We start from the raw sequence: 17,604 nt of genomic DNA, 5'->3' as shown, positions 1-17,604 counted from the left end.
TTTTTTTTTTTTTTGTGTGTGTGTGTGTGTGTGTGTATGTGAAAATTTATCTATTTGTATTGATGTATGTAAAGTTGTATGAATTTGTGTATACATGTGTATACAGGTTCTCTAAAAGAGTAGAAAGCACCTATACCCACTAAGGTATCTTGCTGGCCTACTAGTCATTTCTTGATCCTTTGTCACTTAATAGGTTAATTTGGAGGACTTTTTTTTACCCCTTCTTGAGACATGTCCTCAAGCTCTAACTTGCATGGAACTCCATATGTAGATTAGGCTTGTCTCAAACTCACTGAGATTCATCTGCCTCTGCCTCCTGAGTACATACCACCACATGTGGGAGAATTGGAGATTAAAAAAAATTATTTATATTTTAATACTTTATATATGAGTGCTCCATGTATATACCTGCATGCCAGAAGAGGGCATCAGATATCAGATCCTATTATAGATGGCTGTGAGCCACCATGTGGGTGCTAGGAATTGAATGCAGGTCCTCTGGAAGAGCAGCCAGTACTTTTAATGCTGAGCCATGTCTCCAGCCCCACATTGGAGATTTTTGAGAATTCTTTCTAGTTTGTGTATGAACCAATCTTAGCACTGAGAATGAGAGAGAAGATGTATCTTCTGCCTAGCTACTTGCTCCAGTCTTGCTGGGTACACGTTCTTCTTGTAGAAGGGTCTGTTCCTTGTTATTCAGGAAGTGGCTGATGATCACATGCTTAACTTACTTGAGCAGAAGGAGACATTACATTGAAGAGATAACTGGATTAGAGCCCTTCCCTTTAGCGTTGACTCACTGGCCTCAGGACAGTTTTATAAACACAATGAAAAATCACTTTATTCTAAGTTTCTATGTGCCTCATGTGAATTGTGGTTGATTAGAGAAATTGTTATGAGCAGTCTGTCTCAAGCTGGTTTTGTAGTACTAATGGAAACATAGAAATGTCAGGAACCATATTTTTCAGTCTTGACAGTGTTGATATATTTTCATGTTAGGTTTTTGGTATTTGACTTTCAGTGTTTCTAGCTTTGTGCGTAAAACTACTGAGAAAATTGGCACCCTTCACGCAAGCCCGGAGCTGAAGGAGACATTAGAATCCAAGGATGCTGACCAAGTACATGAAGAGGAAGTGATTGCAGATACCCGGCCTCTGGAGGAAGACTCTGAGTAAGTCTGAGTCTGAGTAAGTCTGAGTCTGGAATGCTAGGGGAACTTCCAGGGCAGAAGTTTAGACTGTGTTGTGGGAGACCATATATATATATATATATATATATATATATATATATATATATGAATGACACTGCTCACTGAAGATTGTAGCATAGCTCAGAAACTGCAAATTCACAGTTTACAGAGAATTAATTCTGTTGGGTGCAGGGTTTCACTTTCTTACCTCATCTACCTTTCTCCCTCTCTGACATCTTGTTTCTTTCCTGGAATGTTGGAGGAGTGTTATATTAAGAGGAGATGACTGAAATCCAGGTCCTGTCCTAGGTCTTCTGACTAGCTTGTAACTTTAAGTCATTAATGCTGTCTTGCCTGTCAGCTCCAGGATGTCCCATTGCTAATGAATAAAAATGGAATATTTGATGAAGATAATGGGCAGTGTAACATGTGGCACACTTGACATTTAGTAAGCAGTAGAAGTCTTGGTCTAAGAAAGTTTGGTTATCCCTAATGCTTGTGAATAGGATTACTTCTTTTTCTTTTCTAGGGAGAAAGAAATTAGCCAACTTCTTGAAGAAGACAGGCTTCAAGAACTCACAGCAGTGACAGCAGAAGCAATGTGAGTGGGGAAGGTTTATAGTGAGTGGGGTGGTCTTTGGACAGAATCAGTAGTGGTCCTGACTATTAGGCCAGGGTTAGCCTCATTTGCAGTGGATGTTCAATGATCAGTAATATACTTCAGAGTCAGTGTTGTCTGTCTTGTTGGGATAATTGTCATTTAAAGCTACATTTATTGGGGGCTGGAGAGATGGCTCAGAGGTTAAGAGCACCAACTGCTCTTCCAGAGGTCCTGAGTTAAATTCCCAGCAACCACATGGTGGCTCACAACCATCTGTAATGAGATTTGGTGCCCTCTTCTGGCATGCAGGCATACATGCTGGCAGAACACTGTATATATAATAAATCTTAAAAAAAAAAAAAAAAGCTACATTTATTCCAGATGAGTTTAATCCAGATGAGTATGCTTTATCAGTTAGGTTTGTTTAAACTGAAATAATCTATTTTTTTTTAAAAACAAATGAGACAATTTTACATTCATCTATTTTGTATAGGACCAAGTTACTGGACCCTCTGGTTTTATTTGAACCCAAGTCACTAAGAACAGTTTTACGTGAGTGGCTTTCACAGTTAGAAAAAACATTTGCCTTGAAGGACTTCACTGGCATTTCCAGTACCAGCAGTCTACCTGTGAAATTGAACCTGGATGTGCACCTCCTTAGTGAGTCAGAAGAGGGAGTGTTAGATGAAGATAGTGAAGAAGAAAAAAGGAATTCTTCAGGCACTGAAGAAACTGGTGGTCATATAGCCTGTGAATCTGTAAGCAGCCTTAGTGAACCCTTGGGTGATTTTTTTCGAGTATATTCTCCATTCACTATAGCCAACAGTCTTCAGAAAGATCTGATGGAATTGACAACGTTGTGCTTGGAACTGAATGTATTGACTTCCGTAGTGGAAAGCATAGGTGGTGGACATGTGGACCGTACTTTACAGCAGCTCTCTCCTGAGATCCTGGCTTGTCGTTTCCTAAAGAAGTATTTTTTTCTCCTGGACTTGAAAAGAGCAAGGGACAGTATCAAACTAAGTTACACCAACAACCCTTGTGTTTGGGACACTTTTGTTGAAGGACTGAAAGGTAATTATCAGGTGCCATTACCAAATGTAGAGGTGTTTTTCTGAGTCTGGGTTATTTTGTTTAACATGATTTCCAGTTGCATCTGTTTTTCCACAGACGTCATGATTTCTTTTTCATTTAGGACCACATAAAAAACCATCTTTATATGCACCCTATTTTTTTAATCCATTCATTTGCTGATAGACATACAGGCTTGTTTGTTTTCTTAGCTTTTGTGAACACTGTAGCCACAGCATGGATAAGCTGGCATCTCTGGTGTGTTGACCTGGGATCTTGAGGGTGAATACCCAGCAGTGCTGCACCTGGGTCATATGGCAGATCCAGTTCCAGCTTTGTGAGAAACCTACACATTGATTGTAATAGCGACTGTGCCTGTTTGCACTCTTGCCATAGTGAGAGAGATCTTCTTTCCCCACATCAGAACAAGCTGCTTATTTGTTTTCTTGAAGGAAGGCAGGATCTGAAACTATTCTTGGTTATGTGTCTTAAGACCATTGAAAACTACTGGGGAAACAAAACAAAAGAAACTCATGTTACATTAAAGTCATACCCCCTTGTTTTTTTTTTTTTTGAATGAATTCATTTTTATTGTTTAAAATATCAGAACTTTGAAAACAACCTGAACATTCAGCTGTACCAAGAACAAAATACAAGTAAAAACATTTGAAAACTGTCTTCAGCTTTGGAGAAACATGTCTTATAGTACCAAGCTTAACTCCTTTTTCTATAGAGCAGGACAGGTACACTGGCCCACAGCACTGGGATTAAGTTTCTGCTTCTTTATTTTGTTTTAACTACTATATCTTAAAACAACAACAAAAACAAACAAACAACCAACCCCACTCAACTCCTACCCTGGGATCATCTGTAGACTAACACACTGAAATGTCAGTGAAAATGTAGTTGTCAAATCTGAAAGCAAAGTGAGTAAGTGAAATTAGATTCCAAGACACATAGCATTGTATAACTGGTAAACAAGTCACACTCAGGTTTTACTAAACACAGATAAGTAAAAAGGGAATCAAATGAAAGTATAAATCAAAATCTAAATGTAGCAACTTTACCAAGCTCCAGAACATTGTGTCTCAGTGAACAATAATTTATCCCTAGGCCCTTTGTCCTACACTATTAAAAAAACAGTCCCTCTATCTCAGAGCAAGCCTCAAAAAGGCACAAAGATTGTCTCTTCCTTTCCCCCTTAAGTGAGAGTCATATCCTTTTTTCTTTTCTTCTTTCTTTCTTCTTCTTCTTCTCCTCCTCCTCCCCCACCTCCTCCTTCCTTCCTTTCTTCCTTCCTTCCTTCCTTTCTTTCTTTTTCTTTCTTTTTTTTTTTTTTTTTTTTGAGACAGGATTTTTCAACAGAGCACCGGCTGTCCTGGAACTTACTGTGTAGACTAGGGTGGCCTCAAACTCATGGATCTACCTTCCTCTGCCTCCTGAGTGCTAGGATCAAAGGTGTGTGCCACCACACCTGATCTTTTTTCTTTTTTTAAACTAGGAAAGGTTTTTTTACTAGATTGCCACTTGCTTCATTCACTAAGTTTGGCTGTAAATGATTTCTGGCTGCTCCCCAAAGTCCATTCTTCCTTCTTAGGATGAATATTTGCTTGTCTACTATATTTTCTGTTTTGGTTTTATTTTTACATCAGGTTTAGTTTTAAGAGATGACATGGGAATACTGGTTCTGTAAAAACTGAGCAGTTTGGCATTGGTAATAGAGATGTGGATTGTGATTTTATATATACATATATATCATATATATGCTACATATATATGGTACATGCACACACACACATATATGGTACACAGCCCTATAAACTTACTTTTTCAGACATAATAGTGTCTTATATAGTCACTATTTGTTCTTTTGTCCTCTGAAAATTTCAGTATTTGAGTCTGAAGAGGATACTTAGAAACTAAGTACTAGTGGTTGCTACTCTTGGAGAGGTCCTGAGTTTGATCCCTAGCATCCATATTCATATCAGATGGCTTACAGCTCCAGCTCCAAAGAATCTGATGCTCTCTTCTGACCTCAGAAGAGACCAGCACACAGACACACACAACTACAAATTCTAGTGAGTTTTATTTTCCGATTTTACCTGATGGTCTTGAAAAGTTGAGATTATATCCTGACAGGTTTTGTTTTTGTTTCCTGCAATGGTTAATAAATTTTGGGGCCTTGGCCTAATGGCTGACATTAGGGTGTGATGAAATCTGTTGAATGAATGTGTCCAAGAATATTTACAGCCAAGAGGTGAAGGGAAAGACTGTTTTGTTTTTCTTTTCAGAAATTGCACGTTCTAATTCTGCATACACAGAAATAGAAGAAGGAGATCTGCCCACAGGCCTACAGTTACTGGATGGTTCAATCCCTTCAGATAGTCCTTTGTTAATTGCATTTGCCACCCGGTAGGTTGTCCTGTTTCTTGTTTTTGGGAACCTAAATATCTGTAATGTTTTTATGGCTTAGTATCTAAAATTTGACTCATTTGTATATTGTGAAGGATCGTAATAGAATATTTATTTTTTGCTGGGTATGGGTCATGCCATTAATCCCAGCACTTGGGATGCAGAGGCAAGCAGATCTACCAAGTGAGTTCCAGGACAGACAGAACTGTTACATAGAGAAACCCTGTCTTGAAAAACCAAAAATAAAATAAAATAATTTTTCTTTTGTTTTGTTTTTTGAGACAGGGTTTCTTGTCTCCAGGATAGCCTTGGCTGTCCTGGAACACTCTGGAGACCAGGCTGGTCTCAAACTCACAGAGATCCGCCTGCCTCTGCCTCCCAAATGCTGGGAATAAAGGTGTATGCCACCACTGCCGGGCTGGCTTCCTTCCTTCCTTCCTTCCTTCCTTCCTTCCTTCCTTCCTTCCTTCCTTCCTTCCTTTCTTTCTTTTTTTTTTTTGATTTATTTATATTATGTATACAGTGTTCTGCCTGCATGTATGCCTGCAGGTCAGAAGAGGGCACCAGACCTCATTACAGATGATTGTGAGCCACCATGTGGTTGCTGGGAATTGAACTCAGGACCTCTGGAAGAGTAGCCAGTGGTCTTAACCTCTGAGCTATCTCTCCAGCCCTTATTTTTATTTCTAATGATTTCATAGTATAACCAAATCATATGGCATTGAAGTTGGAGACTGATGTGCTGTTGTTAAATGCAGATTGTATGATAGATTTGGGGAGTCTGCCCTTCGAGCGTTCATCAAGTTTTATCCATCCATCCTGCCTTCCGACATTGCACAGCTCTGCCGTCATCATCCCGCTCAGTTTTTGGCCTATCTGGACAGCCTGGTGAAGTCAAGGCCTGAAGATCAGTGGTGAGAAGTCCTGGGTAGTCTCTGTTTCTATAGTGTCACCAGTTGTCACATTTTCACTGCCAGCTATCAGGAGGTTGAGGCATCTGCTATGGAAGATGAGGATTTGGACCGTTTTATACCCTCTCAACATACACTTCACCTCCCCTGTACAGTATACACTGCAAATGCACATATATTACATGTCACCTCCTCTCTGAGAGAGTCTCAGGTTTTCAGTGTAAAATTAAGTCCTTCATACTGGAGAGATGGCTAGGCAGTTAGGAGCACTTGCTGCTCTTGCTGGGGATCCAGGTTCCATTCCCAGCATTCATATGACAACTTACAACAGACTGGTAACAAGTGACCTCTGAGGGTAATACATACATAAGGTGCACATACATGCAGGCAACACACATAAAAATAATCTTCAGAAAGAAAATAAATTCTTGACTCAGCAGGGCTTCAGACAAGATTCTTGTTCCCCAGCCTGTGGTAGCCCAGATTTTGGGAGTGGATCTCTCTTCCTGTTTCTTTTCTTTTAGGCTGGGCCATCATTTGTCCTTTCCATGGCAGTAAATTCCTGTTTAGTTATAGACTGGAAACTTCTTCCTTTCTCTTTGTTTGCCACACAGGCTTCCCCCTCCTTCCTCTCTCTCTCTCTCTCTCTCTCTCTCTCTCTCTCTCTCTCTCTCTCTCTTCCCCCCCATTCCCTTTCCCTACCTTCCTCTAGCGTTTTCCTTATCACCTTTCAGCTAGGTCACTCATTTAGTAGATAGACATTCTTCCTAGCGTTTCTAGCTGTTGTGGTAGAGGAGATTTTAATTTATCCTTTATTGTTTTCTTTACATCCACACACTTTGTTTTTCTCCCCACCTTGTTCTCAGGCCATCCTTCCTTGAGTTCCTTCTTCAACCAGAGTCTTTAAGACTTGACTGGCTGCTTTTGGCAGTGTCCCATGATGCTCCACCAAGCACAAGTACACTAGATGATGAAGGACATCCCAGGTAAGCAATCCTCCTCTGTGAACATTCCTTTGAAATGGAACTGTTATTTTCCATTTTAGCGTTCGGGCTCAGCTTAGGAACAGCAGCAAAAAAACTTAACCAAGTACTTGGAGTAATGAGATTGTGTATCCATGTACATCCTAGTGGTTCTGAACACTGGAGGTTACAGACCCTGTAAGAATCTCATGGTTCCTTTAAAAAAAAATAAACATCCATGTAAAAGTTTGCAAGTAGCTTCCCTACTTGCAAATAATTAAACTGGCCTCCCTGCAGCTCTTTTGGAGACCCACAGTGAACCCTGGATAGCCCATTTTAAAGAAAAAAAACTCTGTGTAATTTCATTCAAAAGATGCATCAATTAATTTGTAAATGTTCCCTGAGGATTTGAATCTAAAACAAAAAAAGATGAACACCAGTACATGCCTCAGAAACAGTCTTGTGTTCTCTTCTAAGGGAAGCCTTTTGAGAACACTGCCTCTTGTAACATGCCTGTGTTATTTGACTTACTCCTCGGCAAAACCCTAGGAAGACAGCAGTGGCTGTAGGTGATGGAATCAAGGTATTAGGATTAAATCAAATTAAATTGGTATTAGGATTAAACTCAGTACCTGCATGGTAGGCAGGCATTCTAGCAATGAGTTACACCCCTGGTCCCTATTTCTATTTTTTTTTTTTTTGTTTCATTTTGAGATGAACAAGTTATAAAAAAAGTAGCTATTTTTCATTTTTTAAAGAGCAAAACAGAAATATTTGGAAACTATAATAATGGTATATGCTTCAACTGTAGTCTTACCTATTAGATGATTACAAAGTACTTTCTAGTGTTTGTTTCTATCTAATTTGCTGTACTTTTTCATTTCATAGGCCCCATTCACACTTGCTTTCTTGGGGTTATAGTCAGTTGATCCTTCTTCTGATTAAACTTCCTGCAGACTTCACAACCAAAGAGAAAATGATTGACATCTGTAGGTCCTATGGGTAAGTGAGGACATTGACAGGTGATGGAATGGAGGTTGGGATCCAGAAAGAACCCTCTAGTTAAGGTTCTTTACTTGGTGTACTTTATTATGCAAGGATTCAATTTGATACTTACATGTAAATGTACCTTTTTAATACTAAAATTTTTACTTTCTGTGTATGGCCATTTTACCTGCATGAGTGTCTGTGCACCACAGAGGCCAGAAGAGGGTATCAGGACTTCCTGGGACTGGAGTTACAGACAGTTCTGAGCCACCATGTAGGTGCTAACTATGAAACCCAGGTCCTCTGCAAGAGCAGCCAATGAGCTTACTCTCGTGAGCCATCTCTCCAGCCCTATGTATTAAGTGATATTAACCATTATCTTTACTTGAAATTTTATTTTTGTATTGTAAGAAGAGAATGGCCCTCGTGAGTATTTTGTATTCCCTCTGCCTAGTTGCTAGAGCCAGTTCTCAGGCTGTTGCATATTATTCCACAAGGGTTTCAAATAGATAAAAGATTTTCAAGAAGGGGGAGATCAGAGTTAGTTTCCTGGTGAAGGGCTCAGGAGGAAGGGAGATTGGGAGTCAGTCCTAAAGGCGGTGGAGTGAGGTGCGTCTGTTGAGGGAAGCAGAAAGATGATGAAAAACTGACACTGCTAATGAGAGGGTTAGTCACTGGCGATTTTGGCTTCTGCTCCACTGGAAGCGCAGTACCTTTTAGAGGGACCTTTGTCTTTCTTTTCTCTTAGAGAGAATTGATGCAATGGCAACTATGTGATTTTTACTTATTCATTCATAATCAGGTTGAGATTGGCGAGGTGGCAGGTGGTGAGATCATGAGATACTCTTTTGGACTTAAATAATAAATAGTAATTTGTTTTATTCTTAATTTAATTTTGGGGAGGAGACAGGTGCATGCTATGTCATCTGTGTGGATGTCAGAGAACAGCCTTTTAGAGTTGATTTTCTTCTGCCATATGGATCTCAGGAATAGAACTTGGGTTGTCAAGGTTGGCAGCAAGTGTTGTAACCTGCTGAGCCATCTCTGACCCCCTTTTAGACTTTCTGGAGATTATTTCTAGTGTCATTCATGAAAAAGGAAAGACTGCACGAAGAGGTTGTGTGAATTGTTGCAGGATGAGGGGTTGGTGACTAGGGAGCGCACCAAGGACAAAGTACATGGAGTGAGGTTTGGAGATACATTCTCTTTTTTAATTGAATGGTAAAACCTAAAAAGTAGGGGCTAGCGATATGGTTCAGGGACAAGAGTGCTGGCTGTGCTTCCAGAGGATCCAGGTTTGATTCTCAGCACAACCATCTGTAGCTCCAATTCCAGTAGATCTGACATCTTCTAGCCTCCCTAGGCACCAGGCAAAAGCAAAGCAGTCATATACATAAAATAAAATGAAAAGCAAAACTACTTGCAAAGTACATAAAGCTTTGTTTCTTAAGTGCACTAGATCAAGCTGTTGAGTAGAAATTTACGTGATAGTGGAAATATTCTACTGCACTGCTCCCTAGCCACTAGCCACATGGGATCACCAACTTTAAGTTAGTTACAAAACCGACTTTTAGGGCCTGGAGAGATGGCTCAGTGATTAAGAACACTTGCTGTTCTTACAAAGGATCTAGGTTCAATTCCTAAGCATCTTGTTCCCAGGGATCTGATGCCCTCTTCTGGCCTTTGGGGACACCAGGCTTGTAGATTATGCACAAACATATATGTAGAGAAACATTTATACACACAATATAAAAATAAATCTTGGGCTGGGTGGTGGTGAAGCACACCTTCATTCCCAGCACTTGGAAGGCAGAGACAGGTAGATCTTTGCCAGTTTGAAACCAGTCTGGTCTACAAAGTGAGTTCCAGGACACCCAGGACTACACAGAAAAACCCTAACTTGAAAATAAAACAAAGCAATGAGTAAATGTGTACATACATAAGTAAATCTTGGAAATGGGAAGATGGCTCATGGATTAAGAGAACTTTCTAGAGGACACAGGTTCAATTCCTAGCACTCACATGGCAGCTCACAACTGTCTGTAACTCCAGTTCCAGGGGATCCAGTACCCACTTTGGACTCCTTGGGAAACATTTACACATGTGATATACAGACATACATGTAGGCATAATAACCATAGACATAACACATTTTAAAGTTTTTTGAAATAAATAAAAAGCCTTAACAACCAGGTGGTGTTGGTGGATGCCTTTAATACCAGCACTTAAGAGGGAGAGACAGGCAGATCTCTGAGTTTGAGGCCAGCCTAATCTATAGAGTGAGTTCCAGAACAGCCAGGCATGCACAGTGAACTCCTGTCTCAACAGAAACAAACACAAAAGATTATCTTAACAACTTACTTTAAGCTTTAAAGGACATGTGTTTAATATGGACAGTGCAGTTCATAGACATTCACTGTACTTAATCCTTTTATCAACTTTGTTTCCTGTAAGGTTCTGGCCTGGATACCTTACACTCTGCCTGGAGCTGGAGAGGAGGAGGGAGGCCTTCACCAACATTGTATATCTGAATGATATAAGCCTGATGGAAGGGGACAATGGTATGTAAATATAGATTGGTAACTCCTGGTTATGTTATTTTGGAAGTCTCTCTTCAATTTCCAGTAAGCAAATCTGAACATTTTAGTGGTTGTCTACATAATTCTAGATAGCTGTTAAAATTATGGGGGCTTTGCCTAGTCTTTAGTATATTGTGACATCTTTTCTATTTAACAACTGCTTACTGTTTTAAAGCACTACACTCCATGTGTTCATATGCTGTTGTAAATCAGATAACTCTTGGGATAGATAGTCTCATAATGGGTCATCTGCCTCTCATTCATGCCCACTTTAAAACTCTTTCTGTTTCAGTAGACAGAATGAGTCTTAAGGAAAAAAAGAAAAAAGAAAAAAGAGGGCTTGCAACATGGCTAAGATAGAAGAGCACATGGTGTTCTTGCAGAAGACCAGAGTTTGGTTCCCATTGCCCAGTGTTGGGTGGATCATACTTGCCTGTAATCCTAGTTCCAGGGACACCATTTTCTGGCTTCTATGGACATCAGCACACATGTTCTCACTACACACATACACATATACATACACACACACACAAAAAAAAAAAAACCCAAAAAAACAAAAACCCAAAACAAAACAAAAAAACAGTAAATTAAGTCTTGAAACAGCTGAGTGATGCAGCTTCCTCCCTGAAAGCCCTTGCACCGAACTCATACAATTTATACTGATAAGTGTTCCTGTGGGCCTGACCTATCATCGCATCCTCACTACACACTCTTACCATTATGCACTGTCGACTTTTAAGACATCCCCTGAACTCAGCTGTTTGTTTACTGTGTCATGTCATCTTCCATGTCTCCCGTGTCAGAAATGCAGTCCTCTCCCCCGACCCCTTCCCTGCTCCAAGTTTGGATATCATGCAGGCTGTGTGCATGAGCCCTCCTGCCTGTCTCATTCTTTAGCTTTTGCTTGGATGTAACTTGCACATTAGAACCTTTCTCAGATCCTCTGAAATGCACCTGCAGTTCTATAGTTCCCTATTTTTTCCATCATATATTTAACATGGTTTATCAGAGGTGATTTATTTATCTATTTAAGGCCTTTACTAACCTGATTGCTATAGGAGTGTAGATGTTGTGTCTGTTTTGTTCTTTGATATATATTCAGGAAGTTTGATGATTTTAATTCTGTGTGTTTGGAAGGTTTGTGCTGAAGTGAAGAGACTGTTTTTGAATGTGTTTATTTTGCTGTTAAGTGTTCTTATGGTTCTCACACTTCTTATATGGAGCCTGTATGCTCTGTGTTTCTGTGTGCAGGGTGGATCCCCGAGACCTTGGAGGAATGGAAGCTTCTCCTACATCTACTACAGAACAAGAGCATAAGGCCAACTCCTCAGGAGTCACTAAATGGGAGCCTCAGTGATGGCCCTGCCCCCATCAATGTGGAGAATGTGGCACTCCTGTTAGCTAAGGCCATGGGCCCAGATCGGGCCTGGTCACTGCTGCAGGAATGTGGTCTGGCCCTTGAGTTATCTGCAAAGTTTACCAGAACCTGTGACATCCTGAGGATTGCTGAGAGAAGGCAGAGGTAATGCCAGCCTGCCATACACTGTCTGTGGTGCCTGAGCATGTTACTTGCACAGACTTTAAGCGGTAGGTAGATGGGAGTACAGAGATCATGTAGTCTCAAGCCTTCACTAGCACATGAGGAGATTTATTCATCACCATGACCAAGGTACTCTTTGGGTTAGTGTGAGGGCCCACCACCATGCTTCCTCAGTTCTATATGAATGGTATTGATACTGGTCAGGCCTGGTAGCTCGGGTCTGTAGCTTGCTGCTTAGGAGGCCAAGGCTGGAGACCCATGAGTTCAAAGACATACAAGGGATTTACTGAAATCCTGTCTCTCAAATTGAAGAGAGGCTGGGCTAGTAGCTCAGTGATAGAGCACTTATTATGCATGAAGCCCTGGGTTGAATATCCAGTTTAAAGCACCAAGTAAAACTGTTACTTATTACACACACACACACACACACACACACACACACTTATTTTAGCCAATTTTTTCTTCTTCTATTTGTGGTAAAATAGATGTTGTAGAAACAACAAAAACCTAGGGAAGCATGATGGCACACATGTGTAACTTCAGCTCTGGGGAGTTTGAGACAGGAGGATCAGCGGTTCAAGACCAGCCTGAACTGTATAGCATTAACTTCCTGTCTTTAAAGAAAGGAAAGAAAGAAAAGCAAAAGAAAGGGAATCCATGTGAGAATTGCCGTCTAGAGCATTTAGTTATTTGGTGAATGCATGTTGTTACGCAGCCAGTTTCCAGTATGTTTTCTTCTGAATTGATGTGCTGTAGCTGTTAACCAGGCCTCATTCCCATATCCCTGAAACCATCATTCTACTTTCTGTTGACTTAGAGCATCCCAGATGCCTCATCTAAGTAGAATGAGAACAGCATAGGTTGAGGATGCCATAGCTAATATACCTGGGAATGTAAGTATTTCAGGTTTCAGAATCATTTGAATTTGAGAATATTTCAGAATTTTGCATTAGACCTGCTCAATTGGTTTGCAGTTTTCCAACAATTAGTGATACTGAATGAACATTCATGCTTACTGGCTTTGATATCACCCTTCGAGAAATAATTAAGTTCATTGCCCATTTTAGAATCAGGTGCTAGTTTAGTTGTGGAATTCTGCCATATCTAAATATCTAGATGCCTCCTACCACGTAGGATTTTCATATATCTTCTATTCCACATTGCTTCTTTTTTCTTAACACTGGGCATTGAACCAGAGGCCTCATCTTTGCCTGACATCATTGCAATTCCCTGAGTGATCATGTCCCCAGCCCACTCTGCTGGTTTCAGCCTGTGTCTTTGTTCACAGTGTTTTGAATCCTCTTAAGTCTGTAGAGTTTTGCTTTGCTATTAAGGATGAACTAGGACAACTGAATTTGCTTGTTTCTTTCTGTGGGATTTCAGAGCGCTGATACAAGGCATGCTTGAGAAGTGTGACCGGTTCCTATGGTCACAGCAGACCTAGTGGGAGATCTGTCGGGACATGGTGTCATTTTTGACCAAGTGGAGTCCTGCTCCAGAACCTTCAGAGGGCTTTGCCACAGAAGGGAAGGGGATCCTGAAACCGTGCCTGACCAGAGCCTGTCACGCTGCTGCAGCTGCTGTTGCTGCCCATCTCCACCTTGGCACTAGGCTCTTGTGCCTCTGTGACCTCAGAGTTTGCCAACCACAGTTGTCTCCTGGGAGAAGTTGGTCATCATTCACTGGAAGCGACATGGGATGCTCACTGCCGTGTGGTTTTCAGTGTGGACACAGTGGTGTTGATGCTGTTACTGCATCGGGGAATTGTTTCCTACTGTGGCAGATCTGTTGGGAGCAGATGCTTTGTTAGATGAGGAAAGATAATGTTATCAACTGGAGTTCAGTACTGGTCACACTTGTCTGAGGCCATCTAGAAATACTGAGTTAGGACCTAGAACAATGACATAACAGTGACATTGTTTTGTTGACATATATAATAAACTTTGGAGATTCAGAGTTTTAAATAAAATTGCCAGTCTCTGAGTTGAGCTCAATTTAAAGTATTTTTTTCCAGTATTTATTTGATATCTTCTATTCTAAACCTACATACATTGACTAATCACTGGAAATATAGTAATTTTTAAAGAGTTACCAAAAGAGTCATGCACTTTTTCCTTTTTCTTTCTTTTTTTGGAAACAGGGTCTTACTTTGTAACTGTAGCTAACCTGGAACTTGCTACACCAGGTAGACTAGGCTGGCCTTGACCTTAAGAGATCTGCCTGCCTCTGCCTTTTGAGCATTGGGATTAAAGGTATGTGTCATCACAAACACACAGACACACACACTTAAAAATTATCTTTAAGACACATGGTAAGAGAAAGTCAAGAAGTATTATAGATTATAACAAATGATTGTATTATTAAATCCAGATAACTAGATTGTCATTTTATGAGGCTTTACTTTGTTATATTGGTAATAAATGGTAAAGGCTTTGTTTGAACAGAACATGGATCTGAAACTTATTTCTGAGCAGTTTGCAGGAATGTATTGGGTAAATCCAATATAGAGTGGTGTTAGACATACTGGATAGGCCACCTCTTTCTTTATCCCCATTTATACCAAGCTAGAGAAGCATACATTCTGTCGTACTTATCCATGACCTTGGATATGATCTGGCCTGGTAGACTGAAGTGGTTGTCAGGGAAACAAGGCTCCATAGAGTTGCTTAGAATTTTGTCAAATGTGGCAGTTTGGGGTATGTCAGCTAATGCTGAGTGTGATACTGTGTTGTGGCAATGGAAGAGAGCTCTGCCTTTACTTTCAGCTCCAGTCACTACACCATGGATAAAATACAGCCCAGAGCACATCTCAAGGGAAGCAGACACCAAGAACTGTCATGGCTGCTATCATGTCTGCATCTCCCTGTCTAGGGCAAGTTACCATAATCTTTATTTCCCAACAAGAATTCCTGGCTCACATCACCTGAATTTATCTTCCAAGGCAAAGAGAAAAGAAAATCATCTTTAGCCAGGCATTGACTTTGGAGTAATCTGAGCATGAGGCAGTGTTTTCACATCTGCCATTTGCTGCAAAGTTCCAGACTGACTTGATTCGTGATTGCCTCACTTTCATTTCTGTGTCTGGATCTGACTACTGATCACTACTGAGTGATGGAGCCGCCAAGAGCTTATCCTGTGGGTCTGGCTGCTCAGCCTGGATGTAGCTCCCCACTAATGACCTCAGGGAGGTACTTTGTTTCTTTTAAGTTTTGATTTTGTGGATGAAAAGATGGAGAGCTTTACCATAGGATCTGGCCCCTACAAACTTGAGTGTTGTTCCACCAGGCCAGGAATAGTAACTAACTCTAGCATGCAGAACAAGAAAATGAGCCGTGTTAGCTGCTGATGGAGGGTTTGGAATATTCTTGTCTCTCATAGCAGTAACCAGACTCCTAGAAAATGGATTAATGGAACCAGAGACAGGGAATTGTAACACCAAAGCTAGCAATTTCCGGCATATGTGAAACTTGTCCTTATGTAAAACATTGTCATCCTTGCCTCCTCCCTCCCCTAGTTTCACTTCTGATGAGTTTAGTTGAACTCTCTGATTGTCTATCAGTGGTGTTTTCCATTAGTCATTTCCCATTTTCCCTCTTACTACTAACTCACAACCCCATTACTTCCCTCCTTGACCACTGAGGCAGTCCAGGGTCTTCGGAAGGCCATCCTTTCTGCCACCAGACAGTCTTAGCACATCAGAAGGGAAGCAGCTTCGGTCTCAGTGCTGGGAACGTCACAATTCCAGTCACTCCAGAAGCTGAGATGCTGTCCTGACCTGGACTCTGGGAACTAATTTAACCTGCTTCCACTTGTCACCCATCCGGCATCATTCCTAGATGCAGATACAGAGTTGTAGGTTTTTGGTTTTGTTTTTCAAGACAGAGTTTCTCTATGGCGCCCTGGATGTCCTGGAACTCTATGTAGATCAGTCTGGCCTCAAACTCACGGAGATCCACCTGCCTCTGCCTCCCAAGTGCTGGGATTAAAGGTATGTGTCACCACTCCCCAGCTATGTCATAGTATTTTCAACTCCTGTTTTGTTAACTTTTCATAGTAAACTGTCTTATTTCATGGGTGTGTGTAGCCTCATGGAGCTGCTTTGGGAATGCCTTGAGACTCAGTGGACCTTGGTGCCCCCAGGAACACCCATGAACTCACAGAGACAGTATCTTCTGCTTGGGGGAGTCCCTGCTCTTGCCTTATTTCTCTGTTTTCTCAGTCTTGAAACTAAATGTTTCTGTGGTAGGGCACCCACATTTCTGGTTTTCATAGTACCCACAAATTAGGTGATGCTAAATGCCACAGCAGATCTGGTGGGTAGCCAGAGTGTTTGGCCTTCTGACAAGATTCAAGGTGACCCTGATGCTTCTGGTCTTCAGATCATAATTTGAGGTGCAAGACTGAAGTGTGGTAAAAGAGCTTGGCAAGAATGTGAACTGCAGAGTGGAAGCCATGGCAGCTGAAATATGGGCCCTTTAGTGCTAAGCCTGAGGTGCATTTATATACTCCATAAGCTTCAGTAATCTGGAGTTATTTTTGTTTTAGCCTTAGTGAAAGAAGTGAGCTAGAGCAAGCCACCTATGAGGCGTACAGCGGAAACAGCTCCAGCTGGTCAGGCATGAGTCAGCCTCCCTTCTCCAGAGCCAGAGGGTACTCATGAAATGGTGTTTCAGATCTATGGTTTAGAGACTGGGTTTGAACCATAGGACAAAAGTCTCTGACAACTCACAGTGCAGGTGATTCTACATTGAGTCACAAATAAGGGGTGGAGAGACCAGTGTATCGATTGCCAGGACTCTGAGGGTTAGCTTCTCAAAGACTAAATGAAGTGGTATCTGAGGGGGAAGCCAAGAAGAGGAATGACATGACTGTCTTAGGGTTTCTAATGCTGGGAAGAGACATCATGACCGTGACAACTATTTTAAAGGAAAACATGACAACTATTATAAAGGCTTACAGTTTCAGGGGTTCAGTCCATTATCATCACAGTGGAGAGCATGACAGTAGATAGGTAGATACAATGCTGGAGAAGGAACTGAGAGTTCAGTATGTTGATCTGCAAGTAGCAGGAAAAGCACTGTGTGCCAGCCACTGAGCCTGGGCAAATGCATCTCAGACCTCAAAGCCCCACCCCCACATTAACACTCTTCCTCCAACAAGGCCACACTTCCCAATGGTGCCAGTCACTGTAGACCAAACATTCAAACACACAAGTTTATGGGGGTTATACATTTTCAAATCACCACAATGACTGATTGGGTGGGCAACTTAAGATCTGAATACAGGTCTAGAAATGACAACAAAATAAGTGGACAGGCCTCACTCGATACAGCAGGGTAGGAGCTGGCTAGG

General features: G+C 41.2%; 1 protein-coding gene across 1 annotated transcript in view; it reads left to right on the top strand.

Moving 5' to 3' along the window:
• Window positions 1–14,698, top strand: part of Hps5 (HPS5 biogenesis of lysosomal organelles complex 2 subunit 2) — a 37,300-nt gene extending 22,602 nt beyond the window's left edge. Inside the window, exons 15-24 of the mRNA XM_027410464.2 lie at window positions 1,022–1,171; window positions 1,719–1,790; window positions 2,284–2,864; window positions 5,153–5,273; window positions 6,032–6,187; window positions 7,051–7,170; window positions 8,035–8,148; window positions 10,588–10,694; window positions 11,964–12,234; window positions 13,636–14,698. Coding sequence (XP_027266265.1) covers window positions 1,022–1,171; window positions 1,719–1,790; window positions 2,284–2,864; window positions 5,153–5,273; window positions 6,032–6,187; window positions 7,051–7,170; window positions 8,035–8,148; window positions 10,588–10,694; window positions 11,964–12,234; window positions 13,636–13,696 — 1,753 coding nt within the window. The 3' untranslated portion in view covers window positions 13,697–14,698. The remainder of the gene's footprint in view (window positions 1–1,021; window positions 1,172–1,718; window positions 1,791–2,283; window positions 2,865–5,152; window positions 5,274–6,031; window positions 6,188–7,050; window positions 7,171–8,034; window positions 8,149–10,587; window positions 10,695–11,963; window positions 12,235–13,635) is intronic.
• The last annotated feature ends 2,906 nt before the right edge of the window (window positions 14,699–17,604 follow it).

This window comes from Cricetulus griseus, chromosome 3 (genome assembly GCF_003668045.3).
Source record: "Cricetulus griseus strain 17A/GY chromosome 3, alternate assembly CriGri-PICRH-1.0, whole genome shotgun sequence".
Lineage (NCBI taxonomy): Eukaryota > Metazoa > Chordata > Mammalia > Rodentia > Cricetidae > Cricetulus > Cricetulus griseus.
Note: the sequence above shows the minus strand (reverse complement) of the source record. Positions and strands in the feature narration are given on the sequence as shown.